Source organism: Apaloderma vittatum, unplaced genomic scaffold (genome assembly GCF_000703405.1).
Source record: "Apaloderma vittatum isolate BGI_N311 unplaced genomic scaffold, ASM70340v1 scaffold6491, whole genome shotgun sequence".
Taxonomy (NCBI): Eukaryota; Metazoa; Chordata; class Aves; order Trogoniformes; family Trogonidae; genus Apaloderma; species Apaloderma vittatum.
The window spans coordinates 20,007-47,784 of NW_009697319.1; the positions used below are offsets into that span (position 1 = coordinate 20,007).

At 39.0% G+C, this 27,778-nt stretch overlaps 1 protein-coding gene across 1 annotated transcript in view; it reads left to right on the plus strand.

Annotated features, from left to right (window-relative positions):
* Positions 1-27,778, plus strand: part of CTNND2 (catenin (cadherin-associated protein), delta 2) — a gene marked incomplete at its 5' end in the record, with an annotated part of 174,297 nt that overhangs the window by 11,296 nt on the left and 135,223 nt on the right. The window contains one exon of the mRNA XM_009877589.1: positions 13,321-13,534. Coding sequence (XP_009875891.1) covers positions 13,321-13,534 — 214 coding nt within the window. The remainder of the gene's footprint in view (positions 1-13,320; positions 13,535-27,778) is intronic.

Here is a 27,778-nt window from a genome sequence, read left to right on the forward strand (position 1 = left end):
GTAATGTGCACTGAAAGACAGTGTCATTTGACGTAAGTAATATGATGTTCCCACGTTTTGAATGGGCAATAAATATATTCGCAACTTTCTCAAGCAGTATTACATTCTAATATACGTGACTTGGATTTCTATCTATTCATAACTCTTCTGCCAATTGTTTCTCTGATTTATTAGACTGATGTGTGAATGCAGAGGATTACTTTCTTATTGCAGAGCATATTTTTTATTGCTCTTCTCATCATCTAGCAAGCCGTGGAAAGACTTTTCACACAGTATATATAGAAGTAAAATAACCTAGATCAATACCAATATCTGTAATTTGATGCTTTCTCAACATATGTGTACTGAAAAGGTTGGCAGGAAAATTATTTCAATAACGTGAATTGTAGTCCTGATAAAAAGGCCGTGCCAAATGAAACTTCTAAGGTAAAGACCATCAAATGATCTCCAAAATGTATTTGAAAATACAAAGAGATGTCTGTTACTAAGCTACCGAGAGTGGTTGCAGCAGAAGGCACAGGTTTGTAGAGGCATAAGGACACCTAAAGCTCTAAAACTGAATTGCTCACCTCTCTGTCTAGCCACTGCAGAAAGCTATCTGAAGTCACTGAAACCAGAGAGTGCTTCATGTAATCTCAGAATAAACTGACAGCAATGGTGCTGAAGTCAGCCCTGCTTTTCTAGGGTTTACACTGGTATAACATTTTTTGGTGCCACCTTTGTGGATTTGTTCCTGCATGCTCATCTGTATAAAGGGTAGGGATTGTATTGCCCGCTGTGAGGATCATTTAACATACAAAGTGAAATGGTAGATGCAAAATGATAAATGACATAATAGGTTCGAATCAGCCCCTTGCATTTTTGGGCTCTCGCTGCTACCACAGTTGCTGAAGTGCAGATGGGAATGCTGCCCACCCATGTCAGCAGCACTTTTTGCTTCACTGGACATATTGTAGGCACCTGGTTGACTAAGCAAGGCCTTAAAGGAAAGAACACACCTTACTCCGCACAGGGGGCGCTAGGTGAGGTTTTTTTCCTGAACTACTAACTTTACTATTCCTGTGTCCCAGAGCAACTGAGACACTGCTGCAACTCACACTTTATTGTAGAGTAGTAAGCCGAGTTAGTCCATTGGCAGCAAGGTGGCACTACTTTTCATGGTTATTTTGCTTGTTCCTCCTTTCTGTATGCCTTTTCTGTGTTCTGCTGATTGAAAAAGAGAGGTCTTGAGTTACACCGGACAGCTTTTGCAACGTGCCATCTGAAGCTTATTGTCAGTCCAGCAAGCAAATGAAACATTAAACGTCAGGAGAGCAACAGAGAACATTGCTTGGGCCTTCTGCAAGTCTGTTGTGCGTGTCCTGGATACTGCACGAAGTCCTGGTCCTCACCTATTTCATGGAATCATAGAATGACTTGGGTTGGAAGGGACCTTAAAGATCATCTAGTTCCAATCCAACCCCCCTGCCATGAGCAGGGAAACCTCCCACTAGACCAGATCGCTCAAAATCTCATGCAGCCTGTTCGTGAACACCTCCAGGGATGAGGCATCTACAGCTTCTCTGGGAAAAGAGTGTAAGAGATTTAGAAAAAAATCTGGAGGAAGTTCTGAGCTTTTAGAAGGCAAAGAGAATCAGAGCTAGATAAAGAGAAAAAAATTAGCATTCAAACCAATGCAAGTATATATATGTATACACACACACACTTATCATGAATATATATATGTGTGTGTATATATGTTACATGTTGAACTGTGGCTACTACAGAGTACATAGATAGAAGGTGGGTTTACTTGTACTGACTTTTACTCGTTTTATGATACATAAATGGGGAGACAGAGGACATTCTGCAGTGCAGCTTTGCACTGAAATTCTTAATTACAGGTCATAGTTGTAGCTGTGCCACAGCCTGCCTTTGTGACCTAAGGCAAATAATTTAATTTTATGTGTCTGCGTTTCTGTTAGTGAAAGTTCCTACCAAGGAGGGATGTGAGAATGCATTCATTAGTTTTTGAGGCAGCGACTGGCTCCCCAAACACTTCAGCTTTAAGAAAGCAAATTCTCACGTGACTGAGAGATTCTTTGGATTCATTGGTTATAAGGAAATAATACCTGTTGTTTAAATCACAGTAAAGAATGTCATGGCAGTAGGTTATCAGAGAGCTGTATGATGCTAGATCTAATGAATTGTAAATGTATTTTTAATCCGAGAAGTGGCATGTTGCTTATTCCATGAGGCAAGCTGAGACTAGAGCAAGCATCACAAAGGGATCTTTGTGAGGTTCCTATTAGAGCTGAAACATCAGGTAGAGTTGTTCTGTTGCTTAAATGCCTGAAAAAATATGGAATTTTCTGTGGTCTTACTGGTGACCACCTTGTTAAGATGGTAGTTGTGTTCACATTAACTAAATTCCACTAAGAATACACTTAACTGAATATAGTTAACTAAGGCTTCAGAAATTTTCATCAGACGCTAAGTTGATTTCCTCTGTTACTGTTAGACTATTTGAAATACTACTGTCTAAAAAACTTCCTTGTCCTTTACAGAACAAAAAAAATGCTGAATTTTCTATATGTTGTTTAACTTCACTAGGAATCTGGCTATAGGAATACCAGGATGTTCTTAGGTGAAGTATGCATGTTGATATTTTTCCCCCCAATAATAAATGTGATCCTTCATTCTTAAATACATGCTTAATGCTTTTTAAATACCAGAAAGTAAATGATCCAAACCCCTGCATTAATCATAATTTTTCATTTAATTTCAGACAGTACTAGATAAGTACTTGAGTAATGCCAGTGTCTTTTGCATCTTAAATTAATATTACCTTTGCATGATCTATAAAGTGCACACTGCTGATATTGTGCCTTTTTTAACTGTTTTGAAAAGCAAATTAAAATCAAGTAATTAACAGTACTTTCTGAAGGCTTTGGCTTGTATTCATTTTTCCTAATTTGTGTGTGTTCCCCAGTGTTAGTTCATACACCCAGTGATTCAGAAGTTGAGGAGCTTGGTTAATGCAGATCAGTGCCAATCTGTTAGTTTTAAGAGATTCTACTTTTCAACAGTGTGATTGCAAATCGCTTTTCTGATACATGCACAGTCAGAGAAGCACTTTTTGTCAGCTCTGTGCCTGCAGTTAGGAGTGCTGTTTGGGTGATCCCATTAATGCTTGGTATTTAGATGTTTAGAATAGGATGCTTGTGTGAGCCTAGAAATGTAATGGTTTTTTAAGAGTGTTGGGGTAAACTGCTTTGCTGTTATAGATAACGCACACCTAACTGGAGGTTTTTTTAGTAAAAATAAAATCATGCTAAAACCTTGATTTATAACAGGCATAGCCTTCCCACCAAGCGTGAAAAACAAAATGTATCACAGTGCAGAATACATTAAAGCTTACTGACTGAGAAAGCAGCACGTTTATTCATACCTTTTCAGGGAAATCTGAGAACATGATTTTGAGTCTCCTCCTGTTCAGAGCATGTTTTCAAGTCTCTATTAAGCCCACACACAGCTCCCAGGATCTAAAGAGGTCACTTAAGAGACACAGGGAAAAACAAATGTATACTCGGTAACAGAAATGTAATATCCACTCCCAGAAGAAAAGCTTTTGAGTATTGACCCTATGCTGTGCAGCCTTGTGTGTCGCACAACCGTTACTCCAAATACCCACCTGATTTCCAGGGATGCAGAGAAAATATCCCCTTCCTTCTCCACTCTCTACAGTTTAGCACACAGGGAGAAATTCTTATTTTACTTGTAGCAGAACATTGTATTTGTGCCAGTGGTCGAATTTATTTAAATTATGCCTGCTCACAGCTTTATGTTGCCGTTGTGTCTGATCTAACGAGTCCTAATAACAAAGCCATTCTTAAACGGGACCTAGATCCAAACCCTGATTTAGATTCCTTAAACAAATTAGGCTTGAGAGTTAATGCAGCAATTTGCATAACATTCCACTCTATTTTAAGCTAAAATTGCTCAGCACTTTTTTAAACTTGTAGCAAATTACTTTGCTAATGAGACTAAATTACCCTATGATGTTGCAGGTAAATTTGTCTGCAATAAATGTCATGTACATTTACAGTGCACGGATTTTGTATTGTCTACCTGCGCTTCCACAGGCAGAAGAAAGAGTGGAGAGGAATTACAAATATGAGCCAGTGCGTTTCTCTTAAGAGACATATTATAAAAAATACTCTCTTTTGACCAAAATTTATTTTCTTCCCTTCATATCCGTTTGAAGCTCTAGGAATGAGCCTTCTGAAACTAGCTGGCGGTGAAGCTGTCTACCTTCCAAAGCTTCCCCTGAAAAATAGTGGTTTTTTCCACTTAGATGAAAGTCAATTTAGTAAGGTAAGGAAGGCAAAGATAAGTAACGGAGAGGTCTCATGGAGAGGATTTGGAACCACAATACAAACATCAAGATGTGAAAATTTCATGGGTGCTGTGTATAACCAGACTGGGCGGTCAAGTTGCTGTGTGGGCAGTGGCCTCTTAGAACGTCCTAGGGTTCCCCAGTCGGTGTGGACACACCGGGCTGCTCGGCCAAGGAGCCCTGGGAGGAGCAGGGTAGTTGAAGAGCCTCTCAGAAGCCCTATGTGCTGCCTGCTGCTGTTTAAAGAAAAAAGCCTTTTGACGTTTGGTTTTGCTCACTTGTAGCTCCTCTTCCCACATCTGTGGAACAAGAGTTGCTCAGAATCCATTTGTGTGTGAAATAATAAGCACTTGTTCTCCTGGTTAGAAAACCTGAGATCTAACAGTGAAGCTAATTATTACTAAAAATTTCCAGAAGCGGTCTTAAATTGAATTGTGCTTTTAATTTAGGGGATTTTGGATACACACCGTCACTAGCAGTCAGTTATTTTTTAGTTCTGTTCTGTTTGTAACACAGTGCCATTAAAAATAATTCCATGTGTTTAAACACTTGTATTTTCATACATTGAAGCGTACTTTCTTAATAATCACAGAATAAGTAGCGGATGATGCAATGTGTTATGTCAATTAAGCTGGCAATTAATATCTATGATGTCTAAAAAGACTTGATTGTCGTTAGATTTCCCTCACCTCCTTTGGATGGAGGGTTGTTCAAAAGCAATTACTGAGAAAAATGTGGAAAGCAAGCATTTAACCATGAATTAGTCTTTAAATTAGGACGATGGAGCTGTTAATAGTGGAATGCTAAATGTCTTATTGGGAAGAGGAGATTGTGTTATTTTAGAAACACACTTTATCACTCTGTCAGTCTCTAACAACTTTTGTCACCTATTCTTAATCCTCTTCTCTTTCCATTATATTTTACTTTTAAGTCAGAATAGTCAGAATTAAATGCAGAAGTTGCAGTTATACCTACTGGCAAAATATGAACAATATCTCAGATACCCACTTGCTGAGTATAAATAGGAGAGGAAGGGTGTTTTTGTTTCTATCACAGCAGTATTTTTAGGCTGTGTTGGAATACTTCATTATCTAACAGACTTTGGCTAAACTGTTTAAAACTCAAAGTTTCACTTTTCTTCCTTTTCATATGTCTAGCTCTGATTTTTCAGCCTTCCAAGGGATGAAAGAGGCAATTTCCATTACGCAGTGATTGAAAGAATGGGTTTTGCTCCTCTTCTTCACTTCTGAGAGGAATAGAATAATTTTTATTTCAAAATAGAGTTTGAAAACCTAGTAATACTCAAAATAGCTAGTTTCTGTTTGCTTTGACTTCGCTTCTGCTGTTGCAAAGCCGTAAGCAACAGCCAGATTCCAGGGCCAGTTTTCTCATACCCTGATACAGAAAAAGAGCATTTACCTGTATTTTGTTCACATTTGAGAAGTTACCTGTTCCTCTAAACATGAGAAAATAATTCTTTTGATTGTAAGTCATGAATCTGCTCACACTGACAGTCCTGGTTATCCTCCCTTTTCAGGCATCCCTTCCCCATTCCCAGGGGATCAAGCCAGTCAGGTTTTCACATCTGATTGTTAGATTTTAAACAGAGCCTGGAGGAGCAGCGTGGTTTCTGTGCTGAATCAGTGGCAGGTAGCATGCTATGTCAGTTAAGGTCACGGACTGTAGTGCTGTTACTGCTTACATCTGACAATAATTCAGTTTCAAGCTGTGTTACGGTTTGTGCAAGCTTTGGCACACGTTTGTTTTGATAAGTAAAAGGTAAATTAAGAAGGCTACAATATTTCCTACAATGCTTACACTTTTTTTCTTCTTTTCCTTGAGAGGTCCCATGTCTGTAAATTGTCCTTCTGTCAGTTCTTTTTTAGAGCACAGAAAGTACACTTTGACCAGAGTAGTCTCTAAGATAGTTAAGGTTATCTTTAACCAGTGTAATACAAAGCAGGAAGAATATACCAAGAGCTGTAGATTCAAACATCTTTCCCAAAGAGAGCTAAATATACCTTGTGACTGGTCTCTGGATTTGTTTTGTGGGTTTTTTTGTGGAGCTCTGTATTTGACCCTCTGGCTCCAACATATCCTTTGTGGAAGAGTAGTGTCTGAATGCTGTATGAACCATCTCCTCCCATCTGTGGGATTAGTATTACAAGTCCTCAGATTGATCAGGTCCAGACTCTTAACTGCTGCTTGGAAGTGGAGCAGCACTTGTTATGTCACTGCATCAGAAGGAGGGCACTTCTAGACTAGCTTGACAAGCCAGCGATTTCTCCTGTTCTGTATCATTCTGTAAATGTGATGTAAATCTGAACATGTAACCCAGTTAAAATTTCACATATAGTGTAGTGTATACTAACTTAAATCGCATATCTGCAAAACCAATGCCATAACAGAATGAGAAATTAATCCGATACAGATCATCCTAGGAATAAAAGCATCCCTATTAGTTTTGTTAGATATGTGTGTTAAAGAAGCTTAGATCACACAACACATCAACGCAAACACAAGAACAGTGCCTGCAAAGGCACGAACAACAATATATCATCATCAATCTCCAGCAAATCAGGCTCAAGGCTTGCTGGCAGGTCTCGTCTCACACACACACAGACATAAGGAGGTGTCTCTGGTGGCTGGCTCAGACCTTTGGTCTGCCTGGCAGCACGTTCTCAGACTCTGGTATCACCAGTACCCATCCCCTAGATCTTCAGTGTCTCTGATGACTCTTCCCCAGATCTCCTGTCCTGCTCATCAGCTATTCCAGCTCAAGGTTCACTAGCATTATGCTGATCCAGAATGTGGAGCATCCTCCTCCAGGAAAATTGTTAGGAAATAGGTTTAATAAGAAGATAAAACAGACTGCAGATACCAGACACAGTGTTTGGCCAGACAAGCATACTGAAGCGCAACTTATTTGTACATGACCAGCCCCTTTCAGCTCTGTGTTTTCTCATGTTGTTCCTCTCCCATGTGTTTGGTTGTCTCTCTTTTCCTACCTTTACCCTTCTGCTAAACATCCCGTAAGTTTTGCTCGTTGCCACAATCCCTTGAAAGCATCTTATAAGCATGCTTTTTCCCATAGGACCTATGTAACTTGCTCCTCCCTGCATGCCCCGTCCCCTCTTACCACCTAATAAAGCTCAGGCTTAAGATCTTCAAACCTTTGAGGGTTTCCTTCAGCAGCCCATCAACCAGTAACCTTGCAGACTTGGTCTTTGGTATTGTCCCTTGTTCTGTAGGGTTTGCTTACGTAAGTGGGGTTTGTTAATTTTCCTGTCTCACCTCTGTTTATATGATGGACCACCATTGACAAGGCATCCTCATGAAATAGGTGTCCTTACAGTCCAGGTATCTACATCTTACATTTCTTTCCACATATTTATCCAAACTCTTGTATTGAATTAGGAAAGCAAGCCACCAGATAATTCATATGCTAAAATGATATTTTAGTATTCAGGAATATCTATATTGCTTCAGACAGATCATCAATATATTATTGACTTGTTTTACCAATGCATATGCTTCAAGCTGGTCACGTGTAGCTTCTGGAAGATTAAATATCTAACAGTCAACTGTCATGGAAAATTTGCTGTGGTAAACACCACTGAATCGAAGGTCAGCTTTGAAACCGATAAACTACGTTTCTCAAAGGCTCTTGGCATGAATCATCCAAGCGGTCCTGATTAGGAGCATAATTAACATCTTCACAGACTCCAGAACTTGCTTGAACCCCTTCTTGAATCCAAGTTCACCTTGTATCTGCATAGCATGAATACTCATACGTTCTCAGATGCAATGCAGAAACAAACTTCATACGATGCCAGAGGAGAAGACTGGTATCCAGCCGATGCGAGTGCCCTCTGATCGGTCGGTAGACCCAACAGTCTGGCACCTTTTCCTGTCCTGTCTCTCCATGTCGTGGCATCATGGGACTTGACCAGAGCAAGTGCAGCTGACCAGCAGGTAGACAGTAACATTGATGATCAAGAGCCAACTTTAAAAGGAAAGTTTTAAAAATTTCCTCCAAAAAGAAAATGTGATTCATTAGATGAACACAGTTCTGCACATTCTTCCATGGAAAATTTTTTACAACAAATTCATATAATCTCTTTTCTTTCAGTTTTTGTTTTTATCAGCATGGGCTTACACTACACAGCATAGGTTTCTAATTTATTAGGAAAGCTCAACAGAATTAATTCAGGCTTGTGCTTTCTGAGATTCATAGTCTTGATAGGATTTGCCATACATTCCATAATGTCATGTGTGAAAGAACACAGCCTGTTTTTATTTATTTATCAACTCTCTAACAGCATCTTCTGGACACACACAAAACATTTCTAGTGAGGGGAAAAAAAAAGACAAAACATTCAGAAATAAATGGTACCCATGAACTGAAAGTCATTAGAAACCCCAAAACACAGATTCACTGAGCATTTTTAATACTTCTAGTTTAATTGACTTGGGTTTTTATTTTTTTGTGGAAAGGGGACAATATATTCAAGACGGAAAGAATAAACTTTATGGTATTACTGGGTGAACTCAGATGTGCTGTGGTTGAAGGTCATTCTTTTGACTTCAGAAGTGGCTACTCTGGAATCAATCTGTGTGAGAATCGGTCTGTGTGAGTTGGTCTCCTGACAGTTTGGTACAGTCTTGTTTATTTGATTCTAGTAGCCAAATAGACTCTGACATGTTCCGTTTCCTTCTAGATGTAGCAAAGCAGCAACCACTGATGTATCAATAAATACTGCATTAAGAAATACTCTCTCCATATAAAGTCAGGAGAGTGAGAGAAGTATCTACTGAAAGCTGTTTAGAGGAGTGGGATTTGATGCCCTGTTGGCACAAATTGCTGCTTATCCACCCATCCCAGTATTTCTGAAAGACATTTGGCAGTAGCACTACTGAACTCACTGGAGCCAGGACAACTTAGCTTGGCTGAGATCTTCCCAAAGAGATATACTAGGTCAGAATAGTCCTCCAGGCTGAGACTCTTAACTCTATAAAGGACTTGAACAACTAATTTAATTTCCCTTTCCTCGGTTTCTGTAAGTGTAACTAGATTCTGGTAACATCCGTCACAGTCTCACAATTTGTCGAGCATAGTTAAACCTGCTGGAAAATATAGGATTAAACAGCTGTGTAGATACGTGATAGAAACACAAAGATGAGATGAGACTTCTGGTGAATGATGGACTGTTGGAAAAGCAAGGCAAAGCAAGCCAGTAGACCAGATAAGAACAGCGTCAGAAACTGAACCTCCTGGTTGTGATCAATCACCTTCATCTCTGCCTGCATGACACAGCTGCTTTACCAAGTATCTAAGCCTGGAAATTCAAAGAAAGTTTGCAAAATAAGTCTTGTCTTTCCCAGGTAATAATTGGTTCCTTCTTCAGTAGAATTTAAGAAATTTTGGCAAGTATGATAACGTGTTGTGTAACATCCATTTCATTTCTGTTTTATTACCCATAAGGTTTTTTTAGGTATTTTTTTCGGACAAATGCATTTAGATTAATATTTAATGCCCTTCCTTTTAAGAAAGTATCTTTGAATCACTTCAGGCTGCTGATGACTTCAGGTTCCTGAGAGAGGAGGAGCTGCATGAGCTGAATACTAGTGCGCTCATAGATACCATAACTGAAAAGGGAAGGTGCAGCTAAGGATTACCAGCTCAGTGTGGCAGAACCCCATGTTTTCCTTTAGAAATGAGTAGAAGATAGCAAAACCTGTCACCTGAGAACATCCACAAGAGAAACTGCTGAGAAGTGCAAGATGACCACTTGGCTGTGTCCAAGAGAGACCATGGGGAAAACAGTGCTGGCACAGTGTGCCTCTGAAGGGAGGCAGCGCCCTTTGAGTCTGCAGTTGAATTGTAGTACATGGAGTGATGTTTTCTACAAAGTTAATAGTTTTTCTCATTCTTAATCTGTTATTTTAGCAGTGAAGCAATTAAAATATTCATTCAGCATATTGTGCTTTAAAAATATAATTCACAAAGATCAGCAGGCATGTTTTCATTCTGTCGTTCCTGGTATTACTCATCACACCAGAACAAAACGTGTATTTTTTAACTGTGTTCTTTCTTCTGTCAAATCTTGTTTCTTTTCAGAGGTTGAAGTGTGAAGCTCAGTGGTTGATTCACCTTTTGTAGAACTGATGTATAATTTTCTTTTCCTAGCCTGTTTCAGTAAATGTCATCTATTTTGTCACATAGGTGACTCTTCATGTAGTCATGTAGCTTTCGAAAACCTGGTTAGTAGGGGAAGCAAACATATTTTAATCTAAAGGTTAAATGGTGATTAATTGTAAAAACAAAGAAGCAAACAAGCCTTATCCCTCACCCCTCCCAGATAAACATGGTAAATTATTCCTGACTTGGAGAGGAGCAAATGATTTCATTGCAAGTCATCCTGTTCACATGGGTAAAGCTGTGACCAGTGAGTTGTACCCTGATACCTTTTCTCTTTGGTTTGTTTTTCTTGTTTCTAAACTGAAAGATGTCGTGGTTTTTCTGAGCAGTAGAGGCATGGACTCTCAGAAAGATTAATGAGTTTTTCTGCCTGAAGCTGATGCGTTTTAGCAGTGTCCATTCACATCTCTGCACTCTTCATGCTGGCTGCTGTAGTCTTCCAGGTGACCTGCATATTGCTCAGAAAGTTTGACATTATACACTGATATAATGCCTCTTTAAGGGAAAATACTTTATGTTTAAACACTTTGGCATTCAGCCCCAAAACTCTGATGTAACTGCATAGACTTTAAGACTTGTAATGTAATACTGTAACTTCAGTATATACACTTTTAAACTAAAAACTGCTGTATTACTGAGTTTTGATGTTGTTACAAAATACACCAGATAAGCCAGTAGAAGAAAGAGAGAACTTCTATTTAGTCGGTGAGAAATTTTGTGTAGCTCAGTTTTGGAACCTCAAAGGCTGAAACATTTTTCAGTCTCTATTTGCAATGAATCATAGAATTATTTAGGTTGGAAGAGACCTTTAAGATCATAGTAAACCTAAGACTGCCAAGTCCCGCTAAACTGTGTCCCTAAGCACCACTTCTGTACATCTTTCAAATCCCTCCAGGGATGGTGACTCAAACACTTCCCTGGGCAGCCTGTTCCAGTACTTCACCACGCTTTCAGTAAAGAAATTTTTCCTGATAGCCAGTCTACACCTCTCCTGGTGCAATCTGAGACAATTTTTTCTTGGCCTACCACTTGTTACTTAGGAGGAGAAACAGATCCCCAACTTGCTACTCAGGATCTCTCAGCCACTCCTCATAACACTTATTCTTGAATCCCTTCACGAGCTTCCTTGCCCTTCGTTGGACCTGCTCCAGCACCTCAATGTCTTTCTTGTAGTGAGGGGCCCAGGCCTGAACACAGGATTTGAGGTGAGGCCTCACCAGTGCTGAGTACAGGGTCATGATCACCTCCCTGCTCCCGCTGGCCACCCTATTCCTGATCCAGGCCAGGATGCTGTTGGCCTTCTTGTTCCCCTGGGCACACTGCTGGCTCCTGTTCAGCCGACTCTCCATCAACACCCCCAGGTCCCTCTCTGCCTGGCAGCTCTCCAGCCACTCGTCCCCAAGCCTGTAGCGCTGCTGGGAGTTGTTGTGGCCAAAGTGTAGGACCAGGCACTTGGCCTTAATGAAGACTGTTAGATTCATTAAATGCCATACATCGGTTGTACTTAAATATTATATGCTTAAATACAGATAGTAGGTAGAGCATGAATTTCTAACAATTTTTAGTGGGCTATGTTTAACCATTTCCTACTCCCAAGCCTCCCTGCTGCAGGGAGCCCCCTGCAAGAACAATTTCACAAGGGTTTTGAAACTTTTTAATCATAAACTTTGATTCTAAAATAAATGCTTTGCCTTCCCCTGCAGTTTTGAAGACACTCTCTAATTGTCTCTGGTTTACTGGCTTAGGCAAAACATTTCTAGAGGCAGTAAAATGGCCAGCTGAAGTGCCTGGCTTGCCTTGCACTCTAGCTAACAACACACATGGAGATACTTTTTGACAGACGTGTCTATATACCTTATTTGAAGCTAAAGCATTGTAGTCTCTGGATGTTAGTTATCATCAGTCTAGTTTCTTAAAATTAGATCCAAGACAGGTTATTGTTTGAGGAACAAGTTAGTGTGAGAGACCAATAAAGATGGATTTGTTGCAAACAGATTTTTTAGTACATTGTTCTTGGTATTCTTGACCTTGATCATTTGCCTCAAACATTTTTGTGCTTTTTATAGAATGATACTTTATATAAGATACTGTATTAGAAATTTGTTATGTAAGCCACCTTAGGAATGAATAAGACTTATGTTCCTGCATCACTTAAGGGTCTCCCTCTATCACAGTAGAACAAGCTTTCCATTATTTATCCATTATCCTTGTCTTTGTGTTTCTACATGCTTCCTCCTTCTCCTTTCATCTTTGCTTTTCCCAATGTTGCTGATATAACATCCTTACAGAGACTGCGGTAGCTGCTCACATTCCCAGTAGTTACAAAAGGAGAGACTCCTAAAAACTTTATTACGTTAAGTGCTTTTTTTTGTTTGCCATAGTCTTGTGGTTTTTTTGCTAGCTTGTGATGTGTTACGCTCCGAAGCAGATTATGTTTCTCCAGTGCAGGAGAAACCTTTGCCAAGGCAAACCTTGCTGAACCTCAAGAAATCTTGGTTAGGCAACACTCTTGACTAACTTTGGGCTGCTTTTACAGAGATTCAGGTTTGTCATTGTGCAGTTACGTTGCCACTGAAAAACAGTATGAGAAAAAGCAGTGTAGTGTAGCAGCTTTGTGGGGCTACCAGTATACCTTTAGTGGTGCATAGCTTGCAGAAACCACAGCTCAATTACATTGGATAGCATATATAATATCGGTGTTGATCCCTGATCTTATGATTATCACTTTGGCCTGTTTCAGATAAGAAGACAAGGCGGAATACAGTTACTGGTGGACCTGTTGGACCATCGGATGACCGAAGTCCACCGTAGTGCCTGTGGAGCTTTGAGAAACTTGGTATATGGGAAGGCAAACGATGACAACAAAATTGCTCTGAAAAACTGTGGTGGTATCCCAGCATTAGTACGGTTACTCCGCAAGACTACAGATTTGGAAATCAGAGAACTGGTCACAGGTTTGAATCTTTCAATATTTTTTGTAGAAACTCTATGTAGGCACTGCAAGCGCAAGTTCAGTCAGGCTGCATACCACTTGCTCCTTCAGTAACTATTTTATTACCATCTACTTTGCCGTAATAAAACACTTCTAAGCCCTTTGGATATATGTAGCAAATGAATATCTTTATTCAGTATCATGCAAGCAGTTTACAGATGTAGGCATGATTTTTGCTTATGGTTGTTGGTTCCTTTGTTCTTGGTTCGTCACAAAGTCAGTTGCAGGAGATGTGCTCCGTACACAGATACGTTGTCGTAGGAATCCCCTCCTCTCCCTCCTGTCTGGTGTAGGGCTGCACACGCAGAAGTCAATTTTACTGTTACTCACTTCTTTTATAGCCCATATAGTGAAAAGGAGGATTTGGCTGGGGTTTTTTAATCTTTCTCGTGGTTCTGACAGGAAAATGGAGAAGCATGTTGAAGGCATAGACAGCATCACCTTCTGAAGACCTTTTCTGTGAAATCTGATAGCGTGTTCTGTGATGTATGTTAGACACAGGGCATGCAGGTAGTGGTAGAGTCTATTACTTTCTTGATATAGTATAATCTGATCTTTTTAAGGTTGTTTGAAGTGTTTCCCTTATAAGATTCGAGGTGGAGTGTGGCAGTCAGAAATACAGAAAAGCTGTCAAACAGCACTGATGTGAAATGTTTTTTGAGATTTTTTTTCCCCTTGTCCCTAGCATATACTATTTAAAATGCAAAACAGAAGCTAGATTTTTTTTAAAATTGTTTTTCACTTTGTGATTTCATTCTATTTGGTGGGCAATATTGATGTGGTGATTAATTTAGTGCTACAAATAAAAAAACCCTGGAGATCTTTTCACTATCATGTTTTACAATGCTTGTATATTTCCATTACGCTGTTCCTACTAAAATAAGTAAGAAAAGTTCTCATTTCTGTCATAGAGTAAGTGCCATTGTCTCTGGTTCTGCAGAAATTATTTACGCTTGTGGGTCAGGCCTCATTTAGGATACAATTGATAGGATTATCATCCTTCCGTTGACTCCAGATTCCTTCCTTCAGGGTGTCTGGATAAACTGTATGGTGTTTATTATAAACGAAGATTTTTATATTTAATTTTGTTTCTTAATTACAACACCTATCACCTCCTACTTGTTAAGCAGGATTAATGGGGCAGAGATACTGGGTTACGCGAGCTCAGATGATGCCTCCTGCGGAGTGACAGAGTTACTGACAGATCTAATAAAGTGTAACCACTGCTTTGGATTCAACATACTTGTTTGCCTCGTGGTTATGTTGTCTGTGTCCTGGCTCCAGGGAACATTCTGCCTGTTTATTCTGAGTGGTAAGTGGCAAACTGCTAATGAACATCAGCAGTAGACCGCAGCAGTCGCAGTGGCACTTCCCATGCTGTCGGTAGACGGAACACATAATGTCATTAGGACATTTAAAGAAAAGATGCTAGGCTACAGTTTACATTCCTTCCATTGCACAGTATGTTGTTAAATTTTCCTGAATTCCCGTGGAAAGAAAGGATGCATGTGCTAGTGTGCTCTCAAACTGTTGCTGTTGTAGGAGTAGATACTGACTGTCAGTGGCAGGCAGCAGCCAGCCTTGGTAGAGGCAGATGCAGCTCCTAGGGCTGGTGAGCAGCAGAAGAAAAGAAAGGGGAGCAGAGCAAGATGGTGAATGAAGAACGGAATCAAAGTCAGTGATATTCCAAGATTTTATTCCTGCGCCTGGTTTTTACTGGGTTTTGTTTGTTTGTTTTCAATAGCCAGTACATCCCAGAAAGCCACTGCTTGCCCTGGCTTGGTTTTGTGCCTTTCGGAATGTAAATCACTGGCCCTTGCTTTGAAAATGCAAACCTGGTAGTGTTCTGCAAAGCTCCTTTCCAAAGCAAGGCTCAGCTGCACCTCTCATCTTGCATCTCTTAGGAAACAGGCTGCACTCGTGCATTTGAATCAATTCTCAGTTGCTTTTTTGTAGTGTGACAGCTGCCCCAGTTAAATTCCTTCCCTCTGTCCTTTCTGGAGAAGCAAAGACAGCTCCTGCAGCAGCTGCCTCAATAATGAAAAAAATTGGCTTAGTGGTGGGCACAGGGGAAAATACAAGAAGTTCCTCCTGCTTCCCCTCAGCCTTCCTGAGCTGAGGCAGCAGGAAGATAATTATTTCAGGAGTTCCACCATAGCCTGAAGGAAGTACAGAGAAAATAATAGCAGATATGTGTTTTAGGAGTAAACGTACCTGGAGCCTTTTTGTCTCATGTTCATTGTGCATCCGTTCTATGTAAAAGCTGTTCTTGTTTGTTACTTTTGAGAGAGGGCACAAAATTCCTACCTTAGGAATTGGTATAAGGCTCCATCATTGCCACCCCTCGATACTGCTCCAGCATTTGTCCTCAGAACACTTCTCTTACATGGGGAAGTGTCATTATCTCGCTTGTACAGATGGGGAACTGAGCCTATCAGGTCTAAACGACCTGTCCAGAAATCTGGCAAGACGAAGGTGTGAATCACTCTGAGTAGGCACTTGGCTGCGAGGGAAGAAATATGGGCAGGAGAGGTTTTTAGCAGCTCAATTTGTTTGCACCATGGCAAAGCGTTCGTCGCCTGCCCCAAGTACCGTGAAGCATGTGCCTGCCAGAGCGAAAGTTATGATAAGTTATGATATTAGTTCCTTCCTTGAACATGCACATTTTCTTCCTTCTTGTTACTTCTCTCTAAGGAGATTATAATTTCAATTTCCAGCTATCTCATGACTGACTTTGGAAAGGAATTTAAACCTGCAGACCAGCCTTCTACACCAGTAGCTCCTTGCTTGTCAGATTGCCTTCGGCACCATTTCTGCTTTTCCTCTTTTCCAGAGGTTTCTTTCTGCCATCATCTCCTCAAAACTAAGGGTTTTTTTTCATTTCTTTATCTCATCTTTCTCCTTCTCAGTAACAGAGGTCTCAAGCTCATATTGGAAACAGATTGCACAAACTGAACCTTGCTGTGAACTGAGAGAGATTCACGCTCTGTCATGGAGCAAATGGTTTTGGTGCAGGCTCTTATGTAGAAGCTATAACCCGGCTATTATAAAATTAAATGGGGCTAATTTCCAGGAAGTGCTTCCTGAGATATTGAAAGAGTACTCTTCCAGAAACACTTAGTCACTGTTTCTTACTAGAAGAAGCTGTATGAACTGAGATATACCGATGAATATATACATTTCTACAGAACTGAAAAACTGATAGAAATGCAGGTTTCAGCATGACCTACAACCTTTGGTAATTTCCAGAGGTTCAAGGAGAACCTGAATCACAATATCTTATTTCATGTAGATCTGTAAATGAAAAGAGATTGGTCCAAGCTGGTTGCACTGTACTTAATTTAGCCATCTTTTCACCCAGTGCTGTGCTACTACTTTCCACAGTAGCTCCTGTCAATGGGGGGAAATAAAAGGCTTCTATTTTAAAATAATTAAATGTTAACACTTTCCTAATAAATATAAATAGACAAGAACACAGTACAAAATTATCCCAGATCCTGCAGATGGTAGAAAAAAATGTTTTCACTTGTTAATAATGACAATGAGTAGCTGATTTCTGATTCTCTTGCCTTTCCTGAGTTAATTATGAACCCTTCTACAAAATTCTATCTGAACATTCATTCTATTTGGTTTACTCTGATAAAAAAAAAATGCATGAAAAATGTGAAGTGTTTGCAGGGGTAACACAGGGATTCCGTTGATGCCTTGTGGAGAAGGTGAGCTATCAGCATGCTGAACATATACTTGCTCCTTGTTCATCAGCTCCACTGGTAACTGGATACTTGTCACAGACAAAATTATTTTAACTGCTGTTCTTCTCGTTGTGACAAATGAAATCCCTCACAACTGGAAACTGAGTTTCTGCCTATGGACATTAAGCTGGCTGAGTTAGAAGCAACTCTGCTTAAAGCAGCCTCTTATGCGACTGTATCACTCGTTCTCAAACTGCATATTCTATATGTTATTGAGAGGTAAAACGGGATGATCCACTTTGAGAAAGCACATGATGTTAAAGAAATGCAGCTATAAATAATAGCAGGAGAAAATGTTTTTTCCTGTGCTGGAAGCCAGCCTGCAGCTTATTTTGGTTGACATTAGGGTGCCAGAGATTCAACTATTGTCTACTGAAAATATATAAATTATGGAAGCTATCACATTAACAAAACACAATTTTTAGAAAGCACAAACTATACATAGAAAGATAGACAGATTCTGTATATTTCATTCACATTTTTATTCACTGAATCAAAAAGCATATATTCTATTCCTGAAAAAAATTATAAGATGTTTAGTACATGGTGTTCCTTTCAAAGAAGCAAGCAAGTTGTCCAAGTCTGTTTGGCCCATGGTCAGGTTGGACAGGAAAAAAATTTCATTTATTTCCCAGACTTCTGTTTCCCATATTCATTAGTGTTCTCTAAATTTCAGCTGTGGCCAGTTTGTATTTTGGTTTGGTTGCTCCTCTGTTGTCACCCTGTATTATGCAGCATTATTTTGTAGTTGTTTTGCATTCCTGTTCTGGTTTTGGTAGATGACACATGTTTATAACAAGGTATTTTTAACCTTATTGATAGTCTGTCAGTGTTACTGAAAGCAATTATGTGTTGTCCTTCTCATATCTGTCTGTTTTGAGGTAACCGCTACAGTTAAAACCTCCTTTTTTTAGCATACTGCTTATTAGTGTGTGCATAAATTGTTGACATGTTGGTCAAGATACTCCAGAAGGTCGCTTTAAGCCTTGCATGTGTCTTTGCTAGTCAGTGCAATTACAAGTCGATGACCCCGCAGTGATGAGTGAAGCATTTTTAAGGGAGTCTTCTATTTAAATAGACTTTTTGGCTTACTTCAGAGGAAGATTTATTATAATTTCTCCTTTTTCAGGGATCTCTGGCCAGTTCTTTGTAATTTTTGACTTCCTAGTACAATGGCAATTATTCTATTGGGTGTTCCCAAAGTGAAAATTACACGCCTGCAGTTGTTTCCTATTTGTGATGTTATTTTCTAATTGGACTTTGTAACATATTACACTTGTGATTTTTTGTATAGTAAATCATATTTAACTATATTACGGCAAAGGGCTGACTGTTTAGTACTTAAAATCTTGAAGCAGTTTATCAACTTAATAATTTTCTGCAAAAGTGCCCTTGACATTAGCTTACTTACTGGAGTGTGTAAACACAGATGTGAAATTTTATTGTGATATAAACATTCATTTAGAGGTGGCAACTATTTGTAACCCTATTGCTCTTGGGTAATTTGATTTTGAAATGAGTAAAGGCTGTTTTATCCCATTCTGAGGTGACTTTCCCACAGACTTAAGTAAGGAGTAGTCAAACTCTTCCATGAGTAGCATTCTTACAGTTTTTCTCTATTATTTCTTCTTCATCTTTTCTTTAGGTGTGTATTAGGTGCTTTTCCAGTATTGATCATATAAAATATACTATTTCTTAATTATATTCAAGTTTTATAATGGAAGAATGCAAGTATAAGGAAGCCTGACCAGTGAAGGCCCAGTTAATTAGCAGCTTTTGATACTTAGTGTAGAAAGATAGGTAGGAAGATAAATGTGTAAAGTGGGTTGCTTTTTGAACCAAAGAGAGGATTTTGATATTACATTAACTGAAAATTAGATCATAAAGATATGATGTGATTTAGGATCAGATACAGTTCCTGGATATCACAAAATTTTCAAACAGACAACATGACAAGCCATCCATGTGCTTAAATTGTCAGGATGACGTAACCGTGGTAATACTGCTGCAACAAGTTTGATGTAAATTTGGTTCAATGTATGCTTAGCTAAGAGAATGAGATAGCCACGTATCAGTTGGGGCTCATAACTATATAGTTAAAGAAAACTGAGACATGCAATAAGTGCAGAAAGTGTACAAATGCCTCTTAAGATGCAACTCTGGGAATTAGCTTCTCTTCTACCTCCAGAATCCAGTCTCTATGTCCTGTCAAGTCACAGAAATTAGGAAGGTTAAGTGTAGAGATAGGTAACTGCTCGCACAGAACACAGCTTTCAGAAGTGATTGTTTTGATTTGGGCAAGACTAGATGTTCGTTCTTTTCTTGCTTAATTTCTCCTCTGCAGATAAGCAAATTCTCTGTGATAATTTTAAACAACTGCTTTGAGGAACTTGCCAAGCACAGAGGCAGGTGACTGACAGATTTTAAGCTTAATTATTTTTTATTCGTAATAGATTTAAGATAAGATGTACAATTTTCACATCCACTTGCTTAGGCACTAAAATTTGCTTGTAAATTTTAAGCGCTTTTCATTCTAAAGGATTTGAAGAGTACTAGCTCTAATAAATCTTTCCTACTCCTTCTTTAAATGGAAGTAATTTTAAATGCAATATCTTACCACAATCAATTTTAAAAGTTGATTTAATCTTTTGTACTAATTTCCTTGTAATTAGGTGTTTTAAGTAACAGTTTCCAACACTAACAAAATCATTTGTGTGCTGAAAATGCATGTCTGTTTACTCTGGATTGAAGCCAGTGGCTGAATGAGGAATTACATATTATAGTTTCTTCAGTATTTCTTTCTTCAAGTAGAAAAGCCTTTTCAGTTCCCGAAGGTTGCATAATATTTGAGTCCCTCCTGCTGCTATAGATACGTTTAGTCAAGGTATTCTTTTACCTCTGCCCTGAGTTTTGTAAGCCAGTGAGAATTTCGTACAAAATTCCAAACTCTCAAATCTCCTGCAAGTCTCAGACTGCAGTAAAAACATGTATTTCATCTCACAGCTCAGACTTTGCATAGGATAGTTTCTGGTTCTTTGCTGTTACACTTACAATCTTGTTCTGGGAGGAAAAAGGAAATCAAGGATTTGTTGATCGCAGAAAACTACTTGTTACTGTTAACCTTGAGAAAATTAAGCTTATGCCACAGGAGATGCAAAGCTAAGCAAAAACACCACAAAAGAAAAGCCACCTGGTCTGCAGAACCTGTTGCTGGGGTTAATCGAGCCAAGGGTCCAAGTGCCCCAACACAGCTTCAAGGAACTTTACTTTAGAAGTCTCAGCAAGGCAGCGCAAACCTTCTGGCCTTGTTCCTAGCAATGGCAACAGCACCCTTAGCACACTGCAGGCCTGCTCTGCTTTTCCACATCAGTAATCAGTTACTTATTTTGCAGAGAGTCTTCAAAAATCGCTACTGCATTGTCATATTTTTTGGAAAATACTTTAAATACCTATTTGTACTTCTCCAGACTAGTAAGCTGACTATGAAACAGTCAGTGGAAGTGCTGTAACAAGGCATAGCCTTATAAGGGCGAACACTCTTGTACTTTAGAGTGTAAGTCTACAGTCTGACAAAGTTTAAATGTTAGATTTTAGCATCACCTACCGAAAACATTGTCAGCATTTCTGGAAATGTGAAGTGATTTCCAAGCAAATTCAGAACAGGGATTAATTGGCATTTTATAAAGTCTTCCTGTGAACCCAATCAGTTACTGAGACACCAAATCTTGGTGTCCATTTTCCTTGCAAACTGAGAAGATAAAGGGCTGTGCAGCTCACACCCGTAAGTTTCTGCAACACTGATTTCCAACCTATAGGCTACAACATCTTCAAGAAATTCTAGACATCCTATTTATAGCTCTTATGTAATGGCAAGTCTAAAAATAATTTAACAGATTTTATAATGTTGCTTCAGAAATGATGCTGTCTTACCAAGTAACTGTTATGCAAACAACGTTGACAGTTCAACTGATCCATTTTATACAAAATCTATTGCAATTTACTGTCTAATTATAAAACAATCTTTGCCTCCTTTCTCAATATGCTGTCACTATTTTGGCTCTAAAAATGGGAAAACCCACTGACATGATTTGTTGTATTCATGAAGAGCTTTCTCTGCTTTTCATTCTCAGCTTTTTCTGAATGGCCAGCTTAACTACTTCACCCCTCGCTGCTCCCAGTTCAAGAAAAATCAATGCTTTCTAAAATGTTCTGCCTTGCTTTCTTAGCAGCAGGCTGAGGCACTGATTTGTTGCATAAGGTGTTAAATTCAGTGTTGCTACAGGTAAAAGAGAACATGCTGGTAAAACAGTGATACAAAACCTTTCCCTGGGTTGGCAGTGCCTGTTTCCCCAGGGGGTGAATGGGGGAGAGGCAGAAGAGGTCGCCAGGATGCCGAAGGCTGGGCTGGGGGCTGTGCAGTGCCCCTGGAAGGGGAGTCCCTCTTTCCTCTCCCTTAGGGGTCTGCTTGGGGATGGCCGCATCAATTTGCCCATCAGAGCCCATCTTCTTTCTGCTTCCCAGGCAGATTCCCATCCACTTGTCCTGAATTTACCACACTTAGTGCCAGCACAAAAACCAAGGTGGTTCCTTTTTGCTCTTCATTTCACCCTAGCACCCCGTCACCTTCCAAGTCTAAATGGGAAATAACTATTTTTCTCTTGTACGATCATCCTCTGTAGAAGATTCATTCAAGTTATTTTGATTCATGTGGCAATTGAACCAATATCTTAATTTACTTAATATGTTATGTAAATTATTTTTGTTTTGTTTTTTTTTTACTTAAGTCAAATCTGAGTTTAAGAGGAAAGATCAGACAAAGCAATCTGGAGTGATAAATAGAGAACAACTGTTTGCAGCATATGGCTTGACATAACAGCTGCGCTGAACTTTTTCAGCGAGTAGTAATCCTTTGGAAAAATGTAGATGGGCATATCGTTTTCTTGCCCCTGCCTGAGTGATGAAGCATTAAAACATTTGCAGTATAAAACCACTCTGTAGTTTGAACTGTGTGCTGTTTGCAACACAGTATAGTTAAATTTTATTTTGAAAATATTTTTTGTTTAGAAACATAACTGAATATTTCACTTTTTTGTGTACAAAAATGAAAGTGTGAGGATATGCTGATGTATTTTCATTTTCTGATTAAATAATTTTTTTCGCTATGGTGACATTTTATTTTTTATTTCTAGATTCAGAGACCATTCTTCACTCCCAAATAGTCTTTCAGGTGCTGTGTTTACCTGAGATAACAATTTTAAGGTCTGGCTACTAAACAAGTGTTTCCTTTTTGTTTCTTTCTTGTTTAATTGTTTGGAATTTTTTAGCAACTGTACATTGAGCCTTTTGTTTTACATGTAAATTTAACTTTATAGATAGGACTAACTTCCTAATAGGGTCTTGTGAGAAAGGAGTTTGGTTCTTCGAGATGTAACTTGTTCAGTTTTAAGGATAAAATTTTTGTACTCTGTATGGGAATATGTTACCAAACATGTATTTTGATTTAGGGTGGTAGAAAAAATCTTCAGTAAAATACAAGTGCATTGAAAAAAAATGATCTTTACATTCTTCCTTACATCCTTGTTTGATTTCCTTGTTTTCTAACAAAGTATTTAGCTGGGAATGATATTGACATTAGTCATGTACTAGGATGAATTTTTGTTTGAAAAAAGTTGATTTATTTTTTTCCTGTGTTTCACTTAAAATTAATTGCCTTTAGTTTGGCTTTTGTGTTTTAGGGGACCATTTTAATTTCATCAGTTAGGAAAACAAGTTAAGCAGAAACAGTGGTCTTGCCACAGTAACTTAAGTCAACTCTTCTAGTAATTCCTCTGCTGTCTAGCATTAAAGCTAATAACTGTCTGACATTCTTGTCTGACAGTTCTTCCCTTCCACACTTACATGTTACTTTAAAGTGTGCAGCAGAAAGAGAGCAATGTTAGGTCAAAATTCAGCCCCATGAGAAGAATACAGAATTTTTTAGTTAATGCAACATCATTTGGACAGAATTTGTTTGCAAGCAATATTAAAATTGGTCCCTCCTTTTTGCTTTAATAAAATCCGAGATATATTTTTGGAATGAAAAGAACAGTAATTGAGAAAGAAAGTTAGATTTTCAGAAGAAGTGCTTATATTACTTGTATTTTATGTAGCCGTGTATTTATATGTGGACAAGATGAAGCTGTGTTTGTAATTAGAAAACCACACAGTAGTCTTTATTCTCTGTGAAAGTTTTTGCTTTATAAGGCTATGAGTGTCTTCAAGGGGCTAAAAAAATCATCTGGCTGCAGCTTTGCTTACTGTTCCTTAAACTTTTGCCTGGTTATGACTTCCTGAAACCCAGTCTTTCTCAGTTTGTACTTTTCATGGGTCACCCTATACACGGAGAGAAAACCACTGCTGTGCATGTGGGTGAGTGAGTTAAAGGAAGGTGCACACAGGTATTCATTCAGTAACCAGATAAGAAATAATTTCAAGGAAACGTCCTCCAATTTTATGTTATGCCAATTTTAAACTTATTTTCAGAGTGTACTTTTAAAGTGCCATCTTCTGAGCTGTGAGTTGTTCAGGTGCCTGAACTGAAATTGGGCACTGTTTGTTACCTGCAGAAAATCTGCTACCAAGACCAACTCCTCGCCTTGACAGCTGAGCTGAGTGTGAGGTGTCACTGCACGTTGTGTTTGGAAATTTTGTGGGTGGTATATTCAGCATCTTCACAGCGGAACTGCTGAGGTACATGGGGATCCCCACATGCTGCTGCCACAGTGTGGGTCCAGCTCTGCAGAGCAGCAGGGTGGTTGCAGAGGCTCCCAGCATCAAAAATTACAGGAAGAGCCAGCAGATGACTTTTCTAGCTCTGAAGAACTTGGGGTAGAAGTTGCTTTTCGTAAAGACTTCAGCAAAAGAATCACAGAATCATCCCGGTTGGAAAAGACCCTTGGGATCATCGAGTCCAACCATTAACCCTATTTGCAAGTTCACCCCTAGACCATATCACTCAGCACCACATCCAAGCGATGCTTAAACACATCCAGGGATGGTGACTCAACCATCTCCCTGGGCAGCCTGTTCCAATAGCCCACAACTCTTTCCGTTAAGAACTTCTTCCTAGTGTCTAGTCTAAACCTACCTTGTTTAAGCTTGAAGCCATTCTCTCTAGTTCTGTCACAAATTACCCGAGAAAAGAGACAAGCACCAAACTCTGCACAGTGTCCTTTCAGGTAGTTGTAGGGAGTGATGAGGTCTCCCCTCAGCCTTCTCTTCCTCAAACTAAACAGGCCTAACTCCTTCAAACGGTCCTCATACGATCTATTCTCCAGTCCCTTGACTTGTGCTTGGCTTCTCTGCAGGGTATTTAGCTCTCAGATTTCAATCTTGGTTGTCATGCTCAAGTCCCAGTAGGACTCGTGTGCCTTCAGCATATAAACAAAAAAATCTGCCAGCGCCGTGTTCGCTCTTCCTGGGATGCAATCTCTCAGCAGTACGAATTAGCATTCTACATCAGTCCATGACCAAGCAAGCTATTAAATTAAGATGGAAAAGAAAAACGTAGATGAGTTAGAAGACTTCAGGTGTTTTATTTTTACAAGAAAAGTAAATAATAAGAAAAAAAGTTCACATATACATGCCAAATTGAGAAGAATCAAAGTTGGTTTTCTCCCACAAATATTTGAGCCCTTTACCCCACAGTTCATTTGTCAAGGTACATCTTTTGCAGCACAATAAAAATGAAAATGGATATATAGGAGCAATGAGACAAGGGCAATGCTTTTTGGAAAAGCTGACTTCTCCCATGTCATCGTTTCCATTTATATTTGCTAAGTTTTTCTGAGGCTTGTTTATATGTATAAAAGTCTTAATTTGAGGTAGCATGAAATCCTGCACTAAATAATTGTTTGAACTTTCCTCATTTTGCAAATGTTCTCTTGCTAGGGTAATATTTTTTGCATGGAATTGTATGATCTCTGTTTTTGTAGCTTTGAATGGCATAAGGATGGCATGTGGCTCATCAGGTCTTCGGTTACATCTGACTATAGACATACGTACGCAAGTACCAGTTCTAAATAAAACACTGACTAAAAAATGCATTGAAGTCTTTAATCAGAACAAGTTTGAGCTCCAGCCTCATTCATAGATTATAGCTTTTTGGCTGAGGCTGCTCCATTAAATTGAGTAACTTCAAGTTTTTTAAATCTTTTGCTTTGCTTCTTTAGGGTAAGTAATGTGGTATCTATTGCAATAGTTTAAATTAATTCATGTAAAAATGAGTGCTCTTTCTAAGCTGAAAGCACAGTGGATAAATTGTCCTAAGCAGCAGTAAGATCTCATCAGACTGGACTGTGCTTTTCAGAGGACTGTTCTTGTCTTTAAGCTTTGTGATTTTGGCTTAGAGAAGGATAAGTGAAAGTTTCGCTCATTCTCTCAGTTCTGTCTTCGTGGCAACAATCTTAAATTGCTTTAACTAAGATCTATGTGCATTTTTCTTTATGAACTATATCTGTACAGTTATGTCTTTGAAAAGGTTCATTATAACCTTGTTCAAAATCTATAACCATTTTTTAAATTTTATTGTTGTTTTCTTTGAAAGGCCTTCTTAGGAAAGATGACTTAGATTTGACGTCTTAAATAGCTGTTGAATGTAGTAGATGCTGCCCCAGATGTAACTTGTTACAGCAGGATCTCCATAGTGAGCACTTCTATAGACTCATCTGAGTCCCTCATCTGATGTCTGCAAGACTGGTAATTGGTACTCAGACCCAAAATCCATTTTACAACTGGAGCCAGCTGAGCGCTTTCAGTACCATTTTCTCCTTAGTTTTAAACTCGAAATGAGGTTGCAAGATAATTTTTCCATGCACTTCAATTTGTTATAGGTAAGGCTGAAAAACTTCAACTTGCAAATAGCCATGATCAGTTCTTTTTACAAAGCATCCAGCACAACCTAAAGGGATCTACAAGTGGGGAGACAATGCCTGTATTGAATGCCTCATAACCTTAAAAGCAAGGAGGACATAAGTTACTATAAACACAAGTGACTGAGTAAGAGATGCTCAACACTGATCTGATTAGTTCCTTATTTCCCTTTCTCTCCCAAGAGCCACCCCATGGATGGTAAACTATTGAGTTGGACTATTGAGTAGTTGAGTTGATAGCTCTCTTCTGATACATAGACAGCAGGGTGGATTCCCCTAGACGTGATGAAATGGAATCAAATGGATCAAATGGTATGGTATTTGATCCCTGGTATGCTGAGCCCGCTCCCTTCCTGTGGGCACCAGGTGACACACAAATGATTTAGGGGGCAATTGAGGCACCTCTGAGGCTATTCTAGACTTACCTGTTCATTCAGGGCTTTCAGAGTAAGGTGGCAAATGATTTCAGTGACCAGCTCATTACTATAGTCTTAAAGGGCATGTAACGCATACATGCTTGAAAAATATGTTCAGAGACATATAGTGTCCATGTAGGTCTGTAATGGAAGGTGCCTTGGCTAGAAGACATTTTTTTATTGCTTCCCCTTGTAAAGTCAAGGGAATGGATCATCTGCTTAGACCCCACATAAATCTAGCTCCAGGTCATCCTCAGCAAAAGTAATGGAAGTGAATTGCCAGTGCCCTTTCATAATTGCAAATCCTTAATTAAGGAAGGGTACAAGGAGGCGCTTAAAATGCCAACCTCAGCAAGTAGCAGACTACACTACCGGAGAGAATAAATTATGACTTGTCAGAATAAAATTGTTTTTTTCATTAATGTGGTTGGTAGTATTCAAAGACTTACTATGAGATAAAACATGTTCTAGGCTGGAAGAAGATTATCTTGCTCCTTAAAACTGCATGTGAGATGCAAAAACTTTGAAAATTATGTCAGGCCTACTGGGCAGTGCCATTTTACTTGATTCTGCTTTAACTTAGAATTGTTTTAAGAGAAGGTAGAACAGCTAATTTAGTCTGGTAATCCCTTCATCCTCTTTCTGTGAATGTTTAATTTCCAGTTAATGAAACCATACCCCACTTTTCGGCTCTTGGACAAAAATGTAGGGATTTATTTGGTTTTGGAGCTTGCCTTTTACTATGGTCATTGATTGAAAAAAAGCTTGTATGTGTTTTCAAGTGGGTTTTAAATAGAAAAAAAGGGCTAAACAATGTTTCTGGGTATCTCAACTATTGCTGAATCCCAATTTACCATGATGTTTATGTGAATTTACTTTAACTTAGAGTGAATAGAAAGTAGTGTAGTCATACACTATTTTAAGCATATTGCTAGACATTTAAGCATTTTTGCTTATGTTTGCTCCTTTTGTATTTTTTTCTGCTTTTACAGTTCATGACTGATTTTTGAAGCCCGAAGTACTGTTTTGTTGCCAACAAAGCCCTCACAAAGAAGCAGCATGTTGTCTTGCGTAAAAACTAGATTGGACTTTAAAGGGGGAAAGATTTGCATTCTGGTTTTCTGCTTTT